Genomic DNA, 25029 nt, shown 5'->3' on the forward strand with positions numbered 1-25029 from the left:
GTATCCACTTGTGTCTAAGTTTATAGTTAGAAATTTAAAAAAATTAAAAAATCATACCAAACTTTAAAGAGTCAAATGAAGATTAGAACAAACAATAGTACTAATAAGAAATAGTCAAACAAATTTGACATCAAAGTGAAATCACATAAACTGAGTTGCAATTAAAATAAAAACCTTCTTTCTTTTTCAAAATTTTCGAACCCCACTTTTTAAAAAAATTTATACAGCACAGCTTTACCTAAGCTGTCTACACTCTTTCGTCTTCCTTTCTTTTTCCCTCTCCGCGTTTCACATAGACACGCACGCGACTAAACATATCTACGTATATAAAATTCACTTTTCAGACATTTATTTATGTGTAATATCTGTACATAAAATGTCTTTGTATCCGAAAGCACATTCAAAGAACATGGCACCCACCACATTTCTCTCTCTCTTTCTCCTCATCTCCGTCGCCGTTCAAGTCGCCGGACAAACAACTCCCGTCGCCGAAGCTCCGGCTCCCGCATCCGACGACTGCAACGGCATATTACTACAGTACGTGTTCACTTCCGGATCCAAAATCAAACCCACTTTAAAATCCAACCCTAAAAATCAACCCTATAAGTTTCAGTCCATTTTAAGCATAATAAACAACGGGCTTGACGAACTAAAGTTATGGAGAGTCTTTGTTGGGTTTCAATACGATGAGCTTTTGGTCTCTGCTTCTAATGTTGTTCTTGCTGATGGGTCTTCTTTTCCTGCTAAAGTTGGTAATGGTACTGTCTTTGCTGGGTTTCCGAATGCGGATCTTAAGACTGCTGTTGAAACTGCTGGAGATGCTACGCAAACGAGTGTGCAGGTTCAGATTAAGGGTACCCAGTTTGGAGTTGGGTCTCCTAATGTCCCTATGCCGTCGAATATTTCTTTGGTCAATGATGGGTTTATTTGCCTTAAACCCTCTATGCAAGGTATGGAATCAATTTAAATTCATTTGTGCACCTCTTAATATAAATAACATTTTTGCTTTATTAATTGCAGAGACATGGTTTGAATTATTTGATTGATTTGTGACTAGACAAGTTTTATGAAACTTTATTTTGTCTGCTTTAGTTATGAAAGTTAGGTCAATGTTTGGATTTTAATGGATTAGTTGTTTGTGCTATTTGCAAAGTGGAATTGCTTTAGTTTTGATCTGCATTCTGCGGTGAGGGTCATTGTTGCTTTAAATGGTGCTGGAGAATAATTTGACATTCAAATTGGTTCACTGATGATTGCTTACTGTATTAGCTAAAAATCAATAGGTGATCTACCCTCATTAAAAGTTTCTTTTTTTTTTGCACAAATTGTGGGTCCTTTACTATTCTTCCTTCAAATTAGATTTATTCGAGAGTGATAAAGACGGTTACATAGACGTATAATTTTCTGGAGAATTTGGTTCATTGCTATGTCAGCTTGGATGGAGCATTATGTCTGAATTGTGATAATTCTTAAGAAGTACTTGTATAGTTTATACAAATTATCAGTATTTTGATGTTGGCTGTCTTACCTAGAATTCCTAATGGATCTTTTGCAAAATTTCTTCAATAATTTCATGGATGTTTGATTTGTCAATAATTTTTGGTATTCCAAGCTTCTCCTGGATTCTAGACCCTTCGGGGTTGCCCAGTTGGTTTGGAGGGCAGTCATCCATACGGATACCTGGGATCGAATCCCCCTCAATGCCTTCTGGGTTGAGCCCGTCGCACATGGCTTATCTAGTGCGGTTTACCTCCCCTGTGTGGTTTGCAGGCTACTACACAGGGGGAGGTTTACGGGAGGTTTACCCAGTGCGCACCAAGTGTAGCGGCTTCGGGTTTCCCTCTTAACAAAAAAAAAGCTTCTCCTGGATTCTTTACAACAAAACCTTTGGTGGTTTATAACTTTACTTCATGTAGTATTTGGAAAATCTACCTCTGCCTGAGTAATTTCTTCTTCGTTTTCTTTTTAAGTATACTTGTAGCTTATCTGAATTGTCTATGCTTAATTGTTCAGGAAAGAGTGTTATGCAAGTATGCTGCAATAAAGACCCAAAATTCAAGACAAATCTGACATTGGATGAGGAATTCAGTCCACGACAAGATGGGGACCTTACAATTATGTATGATATCCTAAGAACATATGATTCAAATTACTGGGCACAGGTTAAGATTGCAAACCATAACACCCTCGGCCGCCTTGATAACTGGAAACTAAGTTGGGACTGGATGAAGGATGAGTTTATCTGGGAAATGAAGGGTGCTTACCCCTCTGTTGTTGATACTTCTGAGTGCGTTTTCGGGCCACAGGGAAATTTTTATCAGAGTCTTGACTTCTCCAATGGATTGAACTGTGAGAGAAGGCCAACAATAATCGATCTGCCTCTGGAAAAGACCAATGACACAAAGTTGGGGATGATACCTTTCTGTTGCCGAAATGGGACGATCTTGCCACCTGCCATGGACCCAAGCAAGTCTGCTTCAGCATTCCAGATAAACGTCTTTAAAATGCCTCCGGATCTCAATCGCTCCTCGTTCACTCCTCCTCAGAATTGGAAGATTGAAGGCAGACTGAATCCAGATTATAAATGTGGACCTCCAGTCCGTGTAAGCCCCAGCCAGTTTCCTGATCCGAGTGGATTGCTACCCGATACAGCAGCATTTGCAAGCTGGCAAGTTGTATGCAACATCACTCAACCAAAAGGAGCAAGCCCTAGATGCTGTGTATCTTTCTCTGCTTTCTACAATGAATCTATCATTCCTTGTCCAACATGCTCCTGTGGTTGCCCTTCGAATACCGCTCGTACATGTAGTACAAAAGCTCCTGCTCTTCTCCTACCATCTCAGGCTCTTCTGGTCCCATTTGAGAATAGAACCAAGATGTCCCTTGCCTGGGCTGATATTAATCATCTTCCAGTTTCGAACCCATTGCCATGCGGAGATAACTGCGGTGTCAGCATCAACTGGCATTTATTCACAGACTATAGGGGTGGATGGTCTGCCAGGATCACCCTCTTTAACTGGGATGATACTTCTTTTGCTGATTGGTTCACCGCGGTGCAATTGGATAAAGCAGCCCCTGGTTTTGATGCGGTGTATTCCTTCAACGGAACTATATTAGACGGCGTTAACAATACCTTGTTCATGCAAGGCCTGGAGGGCTTGAACTATCTAGTAGCAGAAACAGATGGAGCTAATCCAGAGAAAGATCCCCGAGTACCTGGGAAACAACAATCAGTAATCTCATTCACAAAGAAGAATATCCCTGGAATCAACATTCCTGGCGGTGATGGATTCCCAACAAAGATATTCTTTAATGGAGAAGAGTGCTCATTGCCAAAGATACTCCCAACAAGCAGCTCATCTAGGAGGATATCTTCGTTTGCTGTCACTACATCCATACTAGCACTTGTGGTTTTTATGTTGATGCGACAATAGCAGTGAAATGCGACATTTTCTCTTTATTCCATACCTGCCAATTGATTCATTCTTTAGATGATGCAATGCTGCTGGTGAAACAGTCTTTTAATCAGTTTATCAGATTATGTCAATGTGTTCTCGGCAAGTTTTGATTTACTTATTCTGGAATTCTTTTTCCAGACAACATATACGTTAGTACCTGTATCTAGTGGGCAAGAATGAATACCTCAGTATGATTAGTACTTGTAATTAATTTTCAGTCTTTATTGTTTTTTGTGATTAGCAAATTTGTATCAGTTTACTTCTTAACGTGGTAACATGTCAATGAAGCTGAGCAAAAATTCTCTTACAAGGGGTGTCTTTTTCGTCATTTCACTCTATTTTAGCTTTGCATCTACATCTTTTGTTTTGAATCGATTAAGAAGTATTTCGGGAGTAAATTGTTTTCTTAAACAATTGAAATAAAAGACAGCCTGCATAAAAGCGCAGAGATCAAGATTAGCAGTTTCACAAAGAGCTATATAAACAGCCACTTCTTTTACAAATGATATCCAAAAGAATTCTTCTGCAACACGTTGAAACATGACTTTATTTGCCAGAATATTCCAATAAAATTTCTTTGGAATATTTAGACAGTTTCACTTGGTTCAATTGTTAAAAATTTGATACATAGGGACGGTCACTTGTCAAGGCATAGGTTTTTTGCTCTTTATCCCTAATTTGTGGTTCAGCTTATGTAGTAAACCCTTTATTCAGTGTGACTGAAAATAACAATGAAAAGAATAAAGCTGTTCTTGATTGTGAAAAAGATTGGCGTGTTCCACCAACCAGCATTTCGAACTCGTAGCCCATACATAGCTTTGCTATAAAGCCCTGGGGCGAATAAAATTTTAAGTATACATGATTTTGTTTCGTTATATAAATGTAAAAGTCAAGCAGAAAAAAGATCATATTTGTACATAACCTACACAGAAATAGCTAGGTAATACATAGAAAATGCATCTCCAAGTGTGAGCTGCACACCTAAAAGTAGAACATGAAATGGAGCAAAACAATGACCAGGTAAATGAATCCAGACTTGTCTTAATAATCAATTCAAATGAAATCTGTACATTAAAAGATCAATCCTAAAAGTGAAAGGGAAGAAAACTTGCATTATTGAAGTTAGAACTTAACCTTCCTGTTCACGAATATCCCTGCACCTAGCGCTTGCACCCCACGATTAGAACTCCTTGACAAAATACTCCAAAGAAATGTGATTCTCCTAAAATCACCTACCAATACCAGCCAAAACTTTGCATGTATGCCTTTGCATACCATGCAGTAGTATCATACACATTTACCCTTCTATGATCTATCTGATATTCATACTTGCCATATGACAGCTAAGTTCTTTCCAATAAGAACCAGCAACCTTGAGACCTTACAACTGAATAGAAAACTGAGACTCCTTCATTTTGGTTCATAGGGAAATTTTCAGCTGTAACGGCAACTATGTACACTAGTTACTTCGTATAATATGTTCAGTGCCATCAACTATGCTTTGTTCACATCTTACACAGGAAGATTGTCCAATGTGTATCCATCGAAGCCAAATTCAGTTTCAACTGGTCCAACATTTCCTTGCTGTTGCAAATAAAAGTTATCCAAATTAGCAACAAGAGTTAAGTCATGAACTACAAAATTTGATCAAGAAGCTATCTTCTTTAAGGATAACAAATTAGGACTAACCTGTTTTAAGAAGGCACTCATGAGGTCCTCCTGTCCAAATTGCTCGTGGTAAATGGTACTGTGATAGTCTGTGTCGGAAAATCTTTCAGCTTTAACAGCAAGCATATTTCCACCAAGAGAGTTAAGTTGTGGTCCACCCATAGGATTAACATGTCCACTTTCATCCGCATTGGAGTACATTGGTTTACCAGTAGGAGCATTTCTGTTTTGTCCACTGTTGTGTGTTGAAGAGATCCCTTGCTGAAATAACAATTGTGATGAGACACCCTGACTTCCTTGTATACTTGGATGATGAGAGGCATCAAAGGTTGGCCCAACATTCTGTAAACCCCAGTTCTGTGATTTTTGCTGATGGAGTTCAGTGAACATATCATAATTAGAAGGGAATCCTCTAGATCCTTTGATGTCGGAGTTCGGATTCCTATTTCTCAATGATATTCCACGATCCTGAAGCATCCCTCTATTGGTCAAAGTGGACATGCCTGAATTATTACTCCCAAGAGAAAAGTTGTAGCTCTGCAACTCCTTGCTTTGATTTAGCGAGAAGTCGACCATTGAAGATGCTTGGGAGACTGGATTGTACACGCTCCCTCGTGCATTGTCAACAATACCACTCTGTGCTGGGACCGTACCAGGTATCCCCTCTGGCGACAAACGCTGCTGCATGGATAATGGAAGCCTCGAAACTTGATGGCCATTATTCTCTCCATTTAGCATTTGAGCCCTAGGTTGTGATTGGGATATTCTCATAAGCAAAGAATTATTATGTTGTGCCATGGAGTTCACTTGCGTATTTATACCCACGAAGGACTGGGAAGGGTGGTTTAAATTAGCAAGCTGCTTTGGCTCCATGGTGGTTGGGATCCCGTGCAGCAAGTCAATTTGCTTATTGCTATTATTTAGTTGTTGTTGCCCTTCTGGAAATCTCAACTTGGAATTTTCGAAGCTAAAAAGGTTTCTTTGATCTACTAGGGGCATAGATATGGCAGATTTTGTAGCAGATCTACCTAGGGCCGCTGCTTGGAGGGTAGCAAGACTTTGTGCAGGGATTTGACCAGCGGCAGCAATAGCTTGAAGATCAAGCCCGTTGAGGGGAGATATTGTGCCAAAGGTTGCGTCAGGGCGTCCCATGAAAGAGTTGTTCAAACTACTCTGGTGCTGTGATGCACCACTCAACCTTCTGAGATACAACCGATATTTCTGCAGAAAATGATTGCCACCATTGAGTGCTCTGCTAAAGAAATTAGGCAAACATTCTCTACCACAAAATGCAAAACAACTACCAAGACAAAGACTTTGGGCAATTAAATTTCTGGGCATGACACTGTAAAAGGGTTAAAAGTAAAAGTCTAAAATTACCTGAAGGTGGCTAGCAACATTTTCTCTGGTTAGTCCAGGAACATTCATCAGTTCCAGAATTTTCTTCGGGACAGCCTCTGCATTCATATCCAATATCGAAACATTTAGCACGAATAGACAACAAAAATGTCCATAAGTATTGATTTTGAGTTCACATAAAACAAATTGTACAGTAAAAGACAGCACAACAAAATTATACAATTTCATATAACCAGATTATACGGTGAAAGAAACTATGACAAATTTAGGACAGTCAAGAATTTTTTGGTTATTTTTCTTTCTCAGTCATTTTTCATTTCTTCCAATTTCATTCTTTTTCCTTTTCTTTTCCAACACTTCTAATCCTTTTTTTTTCATTATATCCAGATTTTATTTCATTGTTTCCTTTTTCTTTCTTTTAGCATATCATACCTATGACTGATGCTCCATTGTGATTAACTCTATTATATTTTAACTACTTCAATTGCAATAGCCCCTCAAAACAAAGGTATAAAATTAACACTTAATTTGATATGACAGAGTAAGTGACATCTGAACAAACCAAAGTTCCTGGCTAAAACCCTAAATCTCATATAGCTCATGCTATACTATGTACTACTTAAGCTATCAGGGGTGGATGCAGCTTAGAGTTGCCGGGTTCATCTGAACCCAATACTTTTGATGCGGAGCACAAATTTATGCGTAAAAATCCACTAAAATTGCAAAATAAAAAATAAAAAATTGTAGATATGAACCCATATCTTTTAAAATATTATGGGCTCAATGCTAAGAAGTAAGAACCTTGTTGAGCCCATCGAATTTGAATCCTAGATCCCCCTCTGGCTATCAAGTACGCGTTTTTAACAAACCATTGCCCAACACACAATCACCCAATAATCTAGTGTTTTTGAAGCTAGTGAAATGGATAAGACAATATTCAAGTATAGAGAAAGAAGCTACAGATCCACTTCGCTGGAACGACGTCTCTAAATTGAATACATCCCCGTCATTGTCCACCCAAGACTAGGAGGGAAGAAGGCACGAGACAGCAAAAGAGAAAACATTTGGTTATGCTAATTATAATTATTTGACAAGAACTCCTTCTGCCAGTTGTAAGGTTACATCTCTCTAATCAGATTTCTAATATTCTTTACAAGTGAAAAAAACCTCATACTGGAAAAGCACTTAAGGGAGAACCCACCCATATACAACAAGTGGAAAATATGTTAACAGATTACAAGACAAGTAAATACAGAAAAAACGAGGTAGAGAAAGTGCATGCAAAAGAAAGCTAACATCCAGAAAACACAGAGCAACAAGGGAATAATATGTTAACAATATAAAAGGTTAAACTTATAGCAAACAGAAGAGAAAATGGTCCATACTGTCAATTCCAAGTTGATGCACGGCTTGCACAAATTGTTGATGAAGCTCCACTGACCAAACAACACGTGGCTTCTTTAATGTGGATGTATCGTCCCTTTCTTCAGCTTCTTCTTCCTCTTCCTTTCTTTTCTTCGAGTTTCTCCAGTTTCCTTCATTAGCTGAAGATGAGAGATGAGTAATCAACATCTTCTGGCGGTTTCTGCTGCCGATCTCCTTCTTCCACACTACCTGATTGATCGTAATTGTTGTCCTTCCACTCATGCTTCTTTTTACGAACAACATGCTGCCAAATATTCTTCAGTGCCTCAATCCGCACCGGTTTGATCAGATAATCATACGCACCATGAGTAACTCCTTTCATAACCACATCCTTACTATCATCCGCAGACATCACTAGAGTCATAATCCACCCAATTAGTACGAAATCAATAGCTTTTAAACCCAAAAGACATCACAGTTTTTAACTAAATGAAACAGGAAACTCACTTATAACAGGCAGGTCCATCTCCAGACCAATGTGCTCAAGAAGTTTGAAACCATCCATGTCTGGCATGTGGACATCACTTATAACAATGTCAAACCCATTCTTGTTTTCCCGGAGCAACGATAATGCAACCTCAGCCCTATTACACTTGGTGACTGGAACATACAATAAGCTAAAATTAATTGCAAGAGCAACAAAAAGGAAAATAACTCACTAACCTACATATTTGGTTTGCTTTTTCTTTGAAAATTAGGAGCAATAGTAAAATTATCTTTATAGGTCACGAGTTAAAGCCATAAAATCATTGCATTAGAGTAGGCTGTCTACGTTACACCCCTTGGGACTGCCCTTTTTTTACTTTGAAAATTACCCTAGAAACCAATTAAGTGAAGTTTAAATCTTACATCCAAAGAAGAGATCTAAAACCACCTCTTTCCCAGCATAAATTTCTAAAAAGGAAATGTTGAATCAATCATCTTAGAAACTAGAAAGACTTAAAATTTGGTCAACTATGGGAAACAAAGTTTGTGATGATTAAATAAATACCTTCATAATGGCAGTTCCTGAGCATCTTCTCCAAGATCCTTAAGCAAGTAGGGTCATCATCAACTACAAGCACCCGGAGTCCCACTGGAAACTTATCAGAGACCACATCACCTGATTTCCAACAACCAGTTGCAGACATCGATTTCACCACTGACCCACTACCAACATTCATTATTTCTTCTCACTATACGTAGGAGAAAAAAACCAATTAACAGTATCTGAAAAAGCAAGTATATATCAATACCATATTTCTGAGACAGAACAAAGTTGTTATTGAGTTGAAGGGGAAGAAAGCAACAGAAAGAGAATTCAGGGGTTAATTACCTGATTTATATTACTCCTATTTTGTTTTGTTTATGCACAAGTGATTGAACTCAACTTTTTCTGTACTTGCTTTTGGGGGTCTTAATTGTTTTTACATTTAATGCTTCTTTCCTTTCTTTTTTCTTCCTTTTTTATATATGGTAGTGGGTCTTCGAATCCAGCTCACATACGAGCCATGCCAGCCCAAAATCTCATTTTAATATTATTATTATTATAGCATATGTAGATTATTTTTTACTTCTTTGTATTTATTTACGTGATAAACCATCATACTTTGAGTTCTTAGTCTAAAGATTAGTGTTATTTTCTTATAAATTATATAATACATGCATAATATTATATCCTTTGTTTCTTTGTTTTTATTTGCGTAACAGAAAATTATACTAAAATTAAATTCTTAGTTTAATATTACTGTTTTTTAATTAACGCTTATAACGTAAAAGACCATTCTACTATCAATACTTGGTGTAAGATTACTGGGTAAAAGATCATTATTCTTTGACACTACTGGAACAACTAATTTAACCTATTTATTAACCTACGGTTAAATGTGTAAGCCTCCTCGTATATTAGTGTTAATGGAATATGCTTCATCCTCTACTTTAAAAAAAAAACATATTCTTTATTTTTTCTTTTTCTAACTATTTTTTTTCCTTCCTTTCTTTGAGGATAACGTTGTCGTTGCTCTTAGTAGCAGGAAAGTTCCATGGCAAATATATTACACTTTCAACTGAATATATCATGAGTTTCAATCTATTTAGCAGGTCTCTATTATTGTTATTATTATTGCGTTATCTTGATTCTAAATCTTGTTCTTATGGAAAAAAAAAACATCGAGCCAAATTGGAGAACACGTTTGTAACATCATCAGACATTTTTTTTTTTTTTTTTTTTTTGGGTCCAAATGAGCCAGACAAGTTGCTTGTGGAGGTTTATAGTCTGTTATCTGTTATTTTTTTTATTTAGTTCTTTTGATGAGTTGTTTAAGATTGAATTATGTAAATAGCTGTAGATCTAAATTTCTATGGTAAAAGATTTATACCATAAAAAATTAGTCAATCAAACTGCTGGAAGTAGTGTCAAATCAGATCTTCACTTGTCTAAATTAAATAATCTCCAAATAATTAGGAGTTCATGGTTAAATTAGATATATTAAGGTAGTCAAATCCGGTCCTACTTCACAGCCTACTTCAAACCACATCAATCCATTTTCCTATTACAATTCTTTTAAAGAAAAAAGAAATATATAACCTGAAATGTGCGCGGTAATAAATACTATCACAACTCTTTAAAAGGAAAAAGAAATACCAATGATGGTAACTCTTTTGAAATTCTTTTTAAATATTTTTTTGTACCCCTTTCTGTTAAGGTTCTATTACATTAGTTCTTACAAATATAAGAATATATACAGAAAAAAGGTTGGTGGCCAATTTGCCATGTTGAGTAATGTCGAAACTAGGTGTTAAGCACATGAAGTAACAGACAAATTATTTCGCATCCCTCAGATCGATTTGCAAATGCCCCATATTGCTATTTTTTGATATTTCGTATCACAAACTCTTGCAAACATGCGCCATTTTTAGCCATTTTCTCCCACTTCTTGTTTATTTTTAAACAAATAGATCAGGAATGTTAAATCGCTAGATGCGAAATATAGTTTTAAATTGGATTTTGGCAAATTCTAAGTAAGTTGGTTCTGCAAAATTTATTCTTATAGAGACGGAGCAAGAGTCGAATTAACTTCTATTGAATCCAACTAAGTTGTTTTTGAAAAAACTATTCATGTAGAGATAGAATGAAAAGTCGAATCATCTTTTATACACTATTCTTTTATAGCACTAGGTGTAAATTTAATATAATCATATTTTTAAAATTATTGAACTATAAATATACATGTGGTTCAAGTAGAAAATAGGGATGTCTGCACTCTTTTTTTTTGGGTCACCCTCGCTAAACCCCTTCATAATTTTTAGAATCCAATCCTCAGCTGATAAGAAGAGAGATAGGAGAAGTTATGGAGAGAACATCTTCTATGATTGAACAAATAATCGATACATCTACAAGTATAGTCCTTCTTTCAGTTATATATTGTGCAACTACTCTAACTAACTAAACCTAGCTATGTACAACTGTCACTAACACTAACTAACTATTCTTACGAACTCTACTTTCAACAACCCTCCTCCCCCCCCCCCCCCCAAAAGCTAATGGTTGAAAAATATCCTTCAACCTCAGCTTGGACAGAAGATAGTCATGCTGCAGTTTTCCAAGATTTTTGGTTAACAAATCAGCTAGTTGCTCTTTGGTGGAGATGTGAATTTTTTTTACCATTCCTCGGGCAATGTTCTCCCTAACAAAGTGACAGTCATTATCGATATGCTTAGTCCTCTCATGAAAGATGGGATTAGCTGCAATCTGAATTGCAGCTTTTCTGCCCCAGTAGAGAGATATAGGCATGTTAACCAGGTTAGTTCAACAACTGTGGAGGCCATACTCCTCAACTCTGCTCCTCCAAGCTTCTAGCTATTGTGTCCTGCTTTTTGGACTCCCAGGATATGATAGCTTCTCCAAACTTCACTAGATAACCTGTAACAGATCTCCTAGTTTGTAGACAGCTTCCCCAATCTGAATCACAATAGGCTTCTCGTTTGCCAGAACCTTCTGAGGGCATTAATAGACCCAGTCCAGGAGTTACCTTAATGTGTCTCACTATTCTGAGAGAAGCCTCTAAGTGTGATTGCTTTGCCTTGTGCATAAATTGGCTGAGAACTTGCACAACATAAGCAATATCAATCCTGGTCATAGTAAGTGATACGCTCAAATTATACCTATATAAAGGGTCTAACGCGGTCGATGTCAAATATAATAACCAAACTAGGTTGGGGTCGAATCCCACAGAGAATAGGTGTATAAAGATTACTTGAATAGCGTGTCACTCGACTAAAGCCGTAATTCTATTCCATTAGTTTGAAAAGAGTTTGGTAATTGTGATTTATTAAGAGAAGCTATTTTGTTAAGAGTATTGATTAAACGGATTAAAAAACCAAGGTTATATCCCCGCCAATGGAATATAATACTATCGGTGTTAATATGATATATTTCTATTGGGAGGTCCTTTGATATGCAAATGGTTAATGACTACCCAATATTTCCCAATAATTAGATGGTACTTCCTCTTTATGATTTTCCCAAATATAAAAGAGTTACAATTAAGAACAACCAATTTATGCCAAGTAGAACCCACTTATTCCCAAGCGATTCTATTAAATAAGGTTTAAAGCCTTAAGTTCTTGCTATTCAATTCTACCAAACCCTAACCTACTTTTCCAAGTGAAAGATAAACCACCTAATATATATATATATATATATATATATATATATATATATATATATATATATATATATATATATATTCAATAGTAAACACCCATTAATATTACACCCACTTAGGGTCCACAACCTTAGTATTTAAAGTTAGATACTCATACTAGAATACAAGAACAAAGCAATAAATAAAGTCATAAAAGCTTACAAAGAAGACATAGTCTTAAGACAAGATGCCTCCACAAAACCCAAGTTATTTTATTTATAATAGCCCAAAATACGCGGATAAAATATGACAAAAATAGCCTTGAGTATGAGACTGCATAACAAATCCGTGGTCCGCACACCTTTAGCAACGCCACATATCTGATCACCAAGCTTCCCAGATATCCCTTCCATACTGATTATGCGGTCCGCATAATGATTTTGCGGTCACATAGTGGACCGCAAATTCATCTTCACTGGAAGTCCTCTTGCATTTGTGCATCAACTCCGCGGTCCGTAAATGAGCTGTGGGACCGCATAGTGAACCGACTCTTGAAATTGACATGGCTTTGTTAGTCTGGATAGGTCTGCGGTTCGCAGACCAGTTCCGTGGTCGCATATCTGTCGCAAATATGCCTTCTTCCTAGTTTTTTTGTCATCTTTTTTCATGTTCTTAACTTTTCAAGTTCGGTTTCCTGTAAAACACCAAAACTAATTAAGAAATAACTTACAATGCTTTAAAAGATGAGCTAAAGTCTATGAAATTAGTATCGAAAGTGCCGCATTTCTATGGCACATCAACACCCCAACTTAAACTCTTGCTTGTCCTCAAGCAACTAAAAAGTTAACCTACTAAGAACTAATATACTTATGACTGATCACAAAACATCAATAACTATAGATGGTGTTGATTGTTGGCTAACAAGCATGTGACTTCCTTTATTAACTGTTTGTGTAGCTTGGCAAGTTGTCCCTTATGGGTTGTTGAAGCAGCTAAAGTTGGTTATAGTACAAAAGTTTTATGAGTTGTGTAGCTTGGCAAGCCGTCCCTTATGGGTTGTTGAAGCCAGCCCCTTTGTAGGAAAACTTTTGTGACTATAAGCAAATTAACTATTTGTGTAGCTTCGCAACCCGTCCCTTATGGGTTGTTGAAGCCAACCCTTTTGTAGGAAAATTTCGTATCTATGATTTAGTTTGCTTTCTTGGAGTCTATTCCTCTGTTCTCTATACTGTGGTATGAGCTTCGAGCCGCAAAATCAATAACATAGTGCTCCTAATAGCTAGAAATACAATTGCATCTTACTTTAAGAAATCTAACTTCTACTAACTCTTGCAATTCATGCGTCTGTATAGCAAAGAAAATCCCCAAGTCAACAAATACAAATATGTACAGGGGATATAATCACGCACTCTTGCACTCAGAAAGAAAGCTAAGTGCTACACGCATCAGTCCAGATACTTGCCCTTATTTTAACTCATTGCTAACTCAGGAATAATTGGTTGTTGATCAAAAAGGACTTTTCACGAGTTATAGTGTAGGCTTGGGGACAGGTTTGATGAATATTTGGGAAAATAGTGACTATATCCTCCTTGAACACTACACAGATTCTTTCTCGAATAGCACATATTTCCCCTGTTGATATCTAATTGCCACTATCAACCCACCTTGTAGTTCATGACCACTCTTTAGTTGCTTGCCTTACCACGTTTTCTCAACACTTCCATTTTTCTCTTTTTTTTTTGAAAGAGTGAGCATTTCATGGTTTAGAATGACGTTAAGCTTTTGGTTTAAAGTACGTTGGCTCTTGACTTAGCTGCTCGCTTCACAAGATACAACCTCAAAAGATTAGCTTTTACACACAATACATTCCTCTACTATTTCTCAACTGATACCAACACCCCCAACTTAGGCTTAAAGCCTCGTTCATCACATTCAAGGAGGGAACGGTTCAATAGAAGGGGTAATTTCACAAAAAAGGTAACAATTTGTAGTGTGGTAGCCAAAGAAAAGGTAAAAGGCTCCACGGGGAACAACTTGGGTACAAAATGCATAAGGGAGGTAAATTTGGCCAAATATTAGTTACCAAATGTAATAACCCGACTGGTCATTTTGAGTATTTTAGCCTCGTTCCCTTATCTATTGCCTTCTTTGTGTTATATTTTGGCTATGTGACTTGCCGAGGTGGTTGGTTTGGTTTTGGGTAAATTTCAGAGTAAAATGGGACACTTAGTCCCAAAGTTGGAAGCTTAAGTTGAAAGAATTGATCGGAGTTTGACTTTTATGTAGACAACTCCAGAATAGAGTTTTTATGGTTTGAGTAGCTTTGTATGGTGATTTTAGACTAAGGAGCATGTTCAGATATTGATTTGGAGGTCCTTAGGTCGTTTTGGCTTAAATTGGCGAAAGTTAGAAGTTGAAGGTTTGGAAGATTGAGAAGTTTGACCGGGAGTTGACTTTATTGATATTAGGGTCGGATTCCGATTTTAGGAGTTAGAATAGGTCTGTTGTGTCATTTATGACTTGTGTGCAAAATTTGAGGTCAATTGGAGTTGGTTTGGTATGAATCGGCGTTAGTTTTGGAAGTTGAATGTTCATAGATTCAATAGGTTTGAATTGGGGTGCGATTCATAGATTCAATGTTGTTTGATGTGATTTTTGGCCTTGAGTAGGTTCGTTATGTGTTTTGGGATGTGCTGGTATGTTGTATGGGTCCCCGGGGGCCTTGGGTATGATTCGGATAGATGTCAGATTGAGTTTGGACTTGAGGAAATTGCTGAAGCTTAAAGCTTCTTGTGTGATCGCACATGTGTGGATTTGGCAGCAGGTGCGAGACCACAGAAGCAGACATGGGTCGCAGAAGAGGTTTGGGCATTGGTGGGTTATGACCGCAGGTGCGGAGTCCACGAGCAGGTGCGCAACCGCAGATGCGGTCGATCAACCGCAAAAGCAGGCTCGCAGAAGCGAGATTTGCTCCACATCAATGGGACCACTTGAGCAGAGGTCTCTAGGCCTTAGTGGTGGCCGCACCTACGATGACCTTTCCGCAGGTACGAGAGATTAGCCGCATAAGCGATAATCGCTGAGCAGAAATAGAGAAATCGAGGGTTTTATTTCATTATCCATATTTTGAGTTAGAGAGCTCAGTTTTGGAAAATTTTGAGAGATATTTTTAAGGAGTTGATCAGGGTAAGTGATTTTAACTCGATTCGACTATTATACATGAATCCATCATTGCTTTTACTATTTAATTAGTATTTTAAGTTGGAAAAAATTAGGGAAATTTGTGAAAATTGCATAAGCTATATGTTGAGAATTTGAAGGTAGATTTAAGGTCGGAATTGAATAATATTTGTATGGTTGGACTCGTTATTGAATGGGTATTTGGATTTTGTAAGTTTGGTCGTGTTCCGAGATGCGATCCAGGGGTTGACTTTTTAAGTTGACTTTTTAATTTTCTTTAAAGATTTCAAATTTTATTATCCAGAATAGTTTCCTATGATTTTTATTTATGGTATAAAGTTATTTTGGCTAGATTCGAGCCATTCAGAGTTGGATATTCATGAAAAAGGCTTATTAGTGGATTGAGTTAGCTTGTTTGAGGTAAGTATCTTGCCTAACTTTGTGTGGGGGAATTATCCTTTAGGATTGGAGTTGTTTTGTGTCATTTGTGGCACGTGAAAGCCGCGTACGTAAGGTGACGAGTGGGTACATGGGTTATATGTGGTAAATGACTAGTTTATGTTATGTAGTTCATTTTCATGTCTTTAGTCGGATTGTCATAACATGTTATATCCATCATCGTTAATCTATCCTTACATGCTTTATTTGATATTGTTAATACTTGTCCCATCTCTTACTTGTTATTTGCCCTTACATGCTTAGCTAAAGTTACTGTTTCATTTATTTCCTTGTTAATTATTCAATTGTTGAGTTACCTTACTTGAAGTTGTTATTTCTTGAAATATCTTATTGTTGAGTTTTGGTGTTGAAGTTGTAAAAGTTGTGATCACATTGAGGAAAAGTTGTAAATTATTGAAATACCATTCTTGTTAAACTATTCACTTTCAGGTGCTATTGTTGAGACTCTTGTACACATTATGGTTGAGACATGAGCTATTTGTTGCGGGAATATTGATATTGTTGATTCTTTTGGCAAGTTGTGGTATTTGGGCACTTGCGGTGCGAGTTGTGATATTGATACGCATGCGATGGTATAAGAATAAGGGTTAATACGCATGCAGTGAGATAAGATGGGCTTGATATGTGTGTTGCTAGTAGGGGAACTACTTGAAGCCACACGATATGATAAGGTGGGCTAAAACGCGGGTAGCTATTTCGGGAAAAATAATTTTTAGAACTAAATGTAAGGCTCCCGCGGTGATATAAGGAAAGATTGTGATTGTGATTGAGGAATGCGTTTATGAGGCGGTACCTCGATTGTGATTCTAGTTGTTATCTCTCATTTACCTCACTTGTATCTGTCCGTATTGTTTCCTTGAGGTTTTTATTATGTGTTCCTTCCTTGCTGCATTTATTGCCTTAAATTCAATCACAGTCTTTCTTATTGTATTTTCCTTATTGCCGCATTTTCCTCGTTTACATTCTTAGACTGTATACTTGTTCAACTTCTTATTCTTATCCTAGTGGGTGTCTTGACCTGACCTCATTACTACTCTACTGAGGTTAGGTATGATACTTACTAGGTACCGTTGTGGTGTACTCATACTTTGCTTCTGCATATCTTTTTGTGTAGATACAGGTACCTCATACCAGGCTAGGCACCGGTGAGTAGAGCTTCCAGATCGGAGACTTCAAGGTATACCTGCTGGCGTACGCAAGCCTCAGAGTCACCCTCTGTCCTTGCTTATTTTATTGCATACTCTTTACTCAGACAGTGATGTATTATGGAGTGTCTCAGTACATTCGTGTAAAGCTTATGACTTAGTCTCACCAGATTTTGGGAGTTATTGTCAACCGTATTGTGGAGTTCCTTTATGATAGCTGGTTGTATTAAATTTGAAGTTCTATTATTATTTATGTTATTTCTTCATGTATGTTAGGCTGACCTGGTCTTAGTGGGAGTTTGGGGTCGTGAAAAGTTGGTATTAGAGCCCTATGTTCATTGGTGTTACGAGTCATAAGAATGTTTAGTAGAGTCTTGCGGATCGGTACGGAGACGTCTGTACTTATCTTTGACATGCTATGGAACTTTTAGAAAACTTCACTTCTTTGATTCCTTATCATGCGAATTTGTTGGCTTCGAAATTCTTAATCTTTGTCTTTCAATTCTCTTACAGATGGTGAGGACATGTACCGTTGGATTCGACAACCAGACACCCGCGCCCCCTGTTAGAGCCGCGAGAGACCGATGCCGGGACAGAGGCAGAGGAGGGGCACGTGGTACAGCTAGAGCACCTGCCCGAGCTGCGGTAGAGGAGCCACCAATAGCTCAAGTTGGGGGGCAGACACCTGAGGTGTCCGTTGCCACCCCTATACTTCAGGAGACCCTCACATAGTTCTTGAGCATATTTGGTACTCTAAATGAGGTGAGGTTGATTCCACTTCCACCAACCACATCTCAGGATGGGGGAGGAGCTCAGACTCCCGCGGCCCGTACCCCAGAGCAGCGGGTATATGTTGATGAGGTCCCAGAGGTTATAGTAGTACAACTGATTGTTTCAATTCAGCCTAAGGTTAGGGCAACAATATCTAAGGAGGATCAGATTAGACTAGAGAGGTACAAGAAGTACCACCCTCTTACTTTTAGCGGCCTAGCTATAGAGGACGTACATGGTTTTTTAGAGAAATGTCACCGTATTCTCCGCACCATAGGTATTTTTGAGACGAGCGAGGTTGCTTTTACTGCATTCCAGCTGTCGGGACCAGAGTATCAATGGTGTCAGGCATACGAGGAGGGTAGCCCAGCCGGTGCAGGTTCACTCATATGGGCTTAGTTTTCAGAGATGTTCTTGAGAGAGTTTGTTCCCAAGAGCCTTCGGGATGCATGGCACATAGAGTTTGAGCAGCCGCGCCAAGGTACCATGACTGTGTCAGAGTATGCTATCAGATTCAGTGAGTTGTCTAGACATGCACCTCCCTTGGTTTTTACAGTCAGAAAGTGAGTCCGTCGATTTAGCGAGTGGCTCAATTATGGTATTAGATTCTGCATGGCTCGAGAGTTGGAGATAGATACCCCATATCAATAGTTGGTAGAGATCACACAGAGGGTGGAGGGTATGTGGGGATGTGAGAGAGAGGACATGGAGGCCAAGAGGCCTCGAGACTATGGTGGGTATCGTGGTGCCCGTGCCCCAGTTGCAGCCCGCCATGGTAGAGGCTTTGTGAGCAGTCCATTTCATTCAGCACTTCTAGCTTCTGGTGGTACTCCGGCTACTTCCAGGTCTTAGATTGCGCATTATGCACCGCCACTGTCTAGTGCACTTCCTACACGGGGTGATTTCAGTGGTCAGTCCTGCCGACCAGGCCCGAGCCAGTTTCAACAGCCACACCCACCGAGAGCTTGTTTTGAGTGTGGTGATACCCGTCACATGGTGAGTTATTGCCCCATACTCAGGAGGGGTGCACCTCCACCATCTACTTAGGCTTATCCTATAGGGTCCCTAGACTTCTCAGGCTGTGGTTACTGCTCCAGTTGGAGCTCCCCCTGCACAATCTGCTAGGGGTGGAGGTTAGGTGGGTAGGGGTCGCCTTAGAGGGGGAGGCCAGGCCAGATGTTATGCTTTTCCGGGTAGGACGGAGACAGATGAATCAGATGTAGTTAGCACAGGTATTGTTCCAGTTTGTCATAGAGATGCATCAATCTTATTTGATCCAGGCTCCACATTCTCATATGTATCATCTTACTTTGCTCCGTATTTGAGTATATCTCGTGATTCCTTGAGTTCTCCTGTTTATGTTTCCACGCCTATGGGATATTCTATTATTGTTAACCATGTGCATCGGTCATGTTTAGTTTTTATTGGTGGGTTTGAGACAAGAGTTGATCTATTGTTGCTCAGTATAGTAGACTTCAATGTTATCTTGGGCATGGACTGGTTCCCTATCATGCTATTCTTGATTGTCATGCCAAGATGGTAACATTGGCTATGCCAAGTTTACCGCGGTTGGAGTGCAGGGGTACTTTGGATTACGTTCCTAGCATGGTTGTGTCCCTCCTTAAGGCACATCAGATGGTTGAGAAGGGGTGTGATTCATACCTAGCCTTTGTGAGAGATGTCAGTGTAGATACTCCTACCGTTGAGTCAGTTCCGGTAGTGAGAGACTTCCCAGATGTATTCCTAGCCAATATTTCGGACATGCCGCCCGATAGGGATATCGATTTTGGTATTGACTTATTGCCGGGCACTCAACTTATTTCTATTCCACCATATCGCATGGCCCCAACGGATTTGAAGGAGCAGTTACAAGAGTTGCTTGATAAGGTTTTCATTTGGCCTAGTGTGTCACCTTGGGGTGCTCCAATTTTGTTTCCTTATTGCCTTGTTAATTATTCAACTGTTGAGTTACCTTACTTGAAGGTGTTATTTCTTGAAATATCTTATTGTTGATTTTTGGTGTTAAAATTGTAAAAGTTGTGATCACATTGAGGCAAAGTTGTCAATTATTGAAATACCATTCTTGTTGAACTATTCACTTTCACCTGCTATTGTTGAGACTCTTGTACACATTGTGGTTGATCCATGGGCTATTTGTTGTGAAAATATTGATATTGTTGATTCTTTTGGCAAGTTGTGGTATTTGGGCACTTGAGGTGTGAGTTGTGATATGTTGTGATATTGATACGCATGCGGTGGTATAAGGATATGGGTTGATAAGCATACGGTGAGATAAGGTGGGCTTGATACGCGTGTTACTAATAGTGGAACTACTTGAAGCCACATGGTATGATAAGGTAGGCTAAAATGCGAGTAGCTATTTCGGGAAACATGATTTTCAAAACTAAATATAAGGCTCCCGCGGTGATATAAGGAAAGATTGTGATTGTAGAATGAGTTTATGAGGTGGTACTTCGGTTGTGATTCTGGTCGTTATCTCTTATTTACCTCACTTGTATCTGTCCGTATTGGTTTCTTGAGGTTCTTATTATATGTTCCTTCCTTGTTGTATTTATTGCTTTAAACTCAATTAAAGTCTATCTTGTTGTATTTTCCTTATTGCCTCATTTTCCTCGTTTACATTCTTAGACTCTATTATACTTGTTCAACTTCTTATTCTTATCCTAGTGGGTGTCTTGACCTGACCTCATCACTACTCTACCGAGGTTAGGCTTGATACCTACTGGGTACCGTTGTGGTGTACTCATACTACGCTTCTGCATATCCTTTTGTGCAGATCCAGGTACCTCATACCAGGCTAGGCACTAGTGAGTAGAGCTTCCAGATCAGAGACTTCAAGGTATACCTGCCGGTGTTTGCAGGCGTCAGAGTCACCCTTTGTCTTTGCTTATTTTATTGCATACTCTTTACTTAGACAGTGATGTATTAGGGATTGTCTCAGTACATTGGTGTAGAGCTTATGACTCAGTCTCACCAGATTTTGGGAGTTATTATCAGTTGTATTGTAGAGTTCCTTTATGATAGCTGGTTTGATTAAATTTGAAGTTCTATTATTATTTCTATTATTTCTTCATGTATGTTAGGCTTATCTAGTCCTAGAGACTAGGTGCCGTCACGACATCCTGCGGTGGGAGTTTAGGGTCGTGACAGCAAACACAAATAAAGCCTAAGATCATTTCAACAATCAATCATCAACCTAATACTTTCATTGAGGAACCAAACGGGCAAGTTCTAGACTTTACAAGTTGAGCACATGCATTATTCACAAATTCTCACCACTCATGATGCGTGAAATGCTAGAACTGGCATAATTTTTGCCCTCAAATGAATACAAGGCAATCAAAGCTTCATCACATGATATTGAGATTCTAAGTAAGCAACATCAAAGAACAAGCCTCGATTTCACAAAAATGACTATTTATTCACAAAATTCGAAAGGTACAATTGATTCCACAAAAATGTATCACATGCTTGAATCTAGAACAAAAGCACCAAACAAGTCAAAATATTTCATGCTTCAGCCATGGTTCTACTATTACACCATTGGAAAATAACTCGACAAAGAAAAACCAAGGGGAATTAATTACTATATACACGTCTACACTGTCAAGACTAACAATTATATTCAAGTTGCAAAAGTTCTTTCTATCCCACCCCCAACATTGAAACATGCATTATCCCCAATACATTGAACAAGTAAGAGCAGAGTTTCGGGACTTCCTGGGGCGTACTAAGCGCTTGGAGGAGCTGGACTGTCTGATGTGGCTGGGGGCCGGGAGCTGAGACTAGGGAGGCAGTGAGTCTATCTTCCGACTGGATAATGGTGTCCGAGACTAAGGTAGGAGTTTCGCAAGCTGCGGAAATGGGTCCTAGACCTGGGAGCTGCTGGCCTCACCCGATGATGGCTTTGTGGTCCTGGGGGTAGACATGGAAGCTATATCCTCAAGGGAATGTGCGATGGCTATCTGCAAATTTACTTCATCATCACCCTGTTCCGTTGTAGAAATAGCAACCTGTTTACCTCTGTTGTCCCTCTGATCATCACCCTTATCAAAAGTTTGCTCTTCATCCGTCTCCTGATGGGAATAAAAAAGAAGAGTCGCAACCTAACAATTTTGAGGCACGTTAAGGCACCTATTTGCAAATAACTCTATTTTAACTGGTCTGTGTCACCAAAGATCGGGTAAGGGCTCAAATTACCTCAAAGAGAAGGGGTTAGGCACTCTTTGAAGTCTACAATTGTGAGGACTACTGAATTACAAATATCCTATGTGATCATGTAAACTGTAACAAGGAATCCAATCATCGAATTATAATAAGTATTAGAGAGAAAGAAGTGGGACATACATAAATAATTGATACAGTTTTCGAGGGTTACAAGATATGTCCTAGTTTGATCTAAGTTTGTAAATGTAAGTATTGTGGATCCTAAGTTTTTTAGCCTAAAGGATCACCCCATGAAATATAAATAATACTTTGTAACTCCCTTAGTTGTAAGGGTTGTTTATATTATTCAGCAGTCACATACTATCATCTCATGCTACTCAATTACTATCTTGAAGTTTCTTACCTAAGAGCGTTCTAATTGAATTCTAAAGCGTGTCCTATGCGTGCTTTACTCGTCCCGAGCTTATGGTCCAGGAGTCTTTAGACCTACTACTTTGGTTATTCTAGACTTAAGATGCTCAAATGATAAAACTAGGTCCACAATTAAAAACAATTAGGACTACACATAGTTAACAATTAAAGGCTCAAGTTGGCCTCCTTACATAGATACAGATGCACGCAGACAAATAGGCGGTCAGTTATGAGCACACATCCATATTATTAGGCCAGCCGCAGTAGGCAGGCCTGGAGTCAAGGACGTATTGAATTGTGCAAGTCCTATAGGCATGATCTCTATGGGATTGAACGATTCAAAAGTTGACGTAAAGTTCTATAGGCAGTGTTTCTGGGCAGATTGTTTTGACAAAGCTGCTGATTTTAATACATGGTTTTATTAAGATCCTATAGGCATGATCTCTAGGCGATTTGCGACTGGGCAGTGAGAACATCGAAGGCGCATAATTATTCCTCTTTGGCCCTATAGACATGATTTATAAATGAGTATTAGCATTCTATAGGCATGATATCTAGACAGTAACATCTGGGCAGGAAAGTAGTTGAGAACACACACTTGTTTTATTTATTCCTATAGTCATGATGTCTAGGCGACATTATGACAATGATAGTAGCAACGTCAATTTGATCAGCCACATTGAGGTCCTATAGACATGGTATCTAGGCGTAACAATCAACACTTCTTGTCTTAATTACTATATGCATGTTTTCTAGCATTTTTGCATGTTAAGATATTTCATTGGCCCTAAGTCATGCTTTCTAAGTGAATAGGCAAACGAATTAACACATGATGCAAATAAATGGCAGGTAAATAATTTAAGGCCCTATAGATATGTTTTCTACCCTGTCATGCGAATAATAGAATATCCCAACCCTAATGTTTTCTCTAATCCCCGAACTGTTATTGTTACAAATTATTGCAGGCCCAAATAAAAGAATACATGCTCAAATATGCCTAAGTTACAAACTAAAATAGATATAGGCCCAATAAAGATATTAGGTCCAAGGGAAAATAACCTAGTGACATTTCTGGGCCTTCAGCAGGTTCACTCTTCAGACAAACAACAGACCCAAATCCAGGTACATCCTAAAATCATTAGAGTGTCAATTACAAGGTTCAAACTCATACATGGACCCATACTAGGCCCAAATGGAGGACTCACTTACCCAGCAATTGCAGACTTAACCAAGCAAATGACAAACTACTCACTGAATTAATACAATAATATCTGAAGTCCACACACTTAGTTCTTAAAGTTGTAACTAACAACATTTCTAACTAAGGCATATAGGCAGGATCACATGAAGATTTGAAAAGTGCACAAGGCATACATAAAGTGGGTTCATACTATGTTTCAGAAGTAAGTTCAAAGTGACAGGATCGAACGTCATAAGCAAACTACTTCAAATAGAGTTTCAAAGCAAAGCACAGTTTAGAATTAGCCTAGTGAAATTCAGAAAATTAACATGAGAATCTAGCAGAGTCATAGACAGGAACAAGGGGATGCCAGTCTTCACATAAAGGTTTTTAACATGAGATCTTAATGAGAATGTGGTCACAAAATGCATAACAACATGCTAGTATGCATAGTTTACAGCAGTCGACAAACATATCACTTAGTTGAACATGAGACTTAACACATTGAGTATTGGTCATAGTACAATGGTTTCAAACAATACCAGAGTTCATGGTAGATGAAGATATAAACTCTAGGTTAATAGGACATGCAATCATAGGGCCTAATACCAGTTGACCACATATATGATGAGGCTAAACATTGAGATTTACCCTAGAAAGTCTTAGGAAATACTGAAGAGCACAAAATTGAGCAAGTCAAAGAGCATCATTAGAGTTACAAATAACAAGAAAACATGTCATAGTTATTTAAAAGTTCAGGCAATACTGACATTTAGAAATTACATGATCACTAATTATGAGGAAGTTAACAAGTTACACATGAATGACTCAACATGAAGCAAATGCATTCTAACACATTTTGGACATGAACTAGTCCCTCACAAGAGTCTGAAACAAGGTAGGAAGATGGGCTCATAGTAAAAAGCAGGTATAAGTACTCAGACACACACAAACACACTAGGCTAAGCATGCTTAAAAAAACCAGAATCATGTTTGGAATTTAGGCAAGTTCAGGTGCAAGAAAAGTTCAGAGCCACAAAATAACTTCAGAGAAAATAAGGCTGTAAACAGAGATGGCATGGTAACATATTGATTCACAAATGTTCCAGCAGCATGAGTATACAAAGTATGAACACAAACGAAAGTGGATGAAACTGCGA

General features: G+C 38.4%; 1 protein-coding gene and 1 pseudogene across 1 annotated transcript; one reads left to right on the forward strand and one right to left on the reverse strand.

The window, feature by feature from the left end:
• Positions 1-254: 254 nt before the first annotated feature.
• Positions 255-3765, forward strand: LOC107795105 (COBRA-like protein 7). Its single transcript, XM_016617691.2, has 2 exons — positions 255-950; positions 2014-3765. Exons 1-2 carry the CDS (start codon positions 377-379, stop codon positions 3432-3434), a joined length of 1995 nt encoding a protein of 664 aa, XP_016473177.2. The 5' UTR covers positions 255-376; the 3' UTR covers positions 3435-3765.
• Positions 3766-4479: 714 nt separating this feature from the next.
• LOC107795107 (two-component response regulator ARR2-like) lies at positions 4480-9327 on the reverse strand (annotated as a pseudogene).
• Between the last annotated feature and the right edge of the window lie 15702 nt (positions 9328-25029).

Source organism: Nicotiana tabacum, chromosome 14 (genome assembly GCF_000715075.1).
Source record: "Nicotiana tabacum cultivar K326 chromosome 14, ASM71507v2, whole genome shotgun sequence".
Classification (NCBI taxonomy): Eukaryota; Viridiplantae; Streptophyta; class Magnoliopsida; order Solanales; family Solanaceae; genus Nicotiana; species Nicotiana tabacum.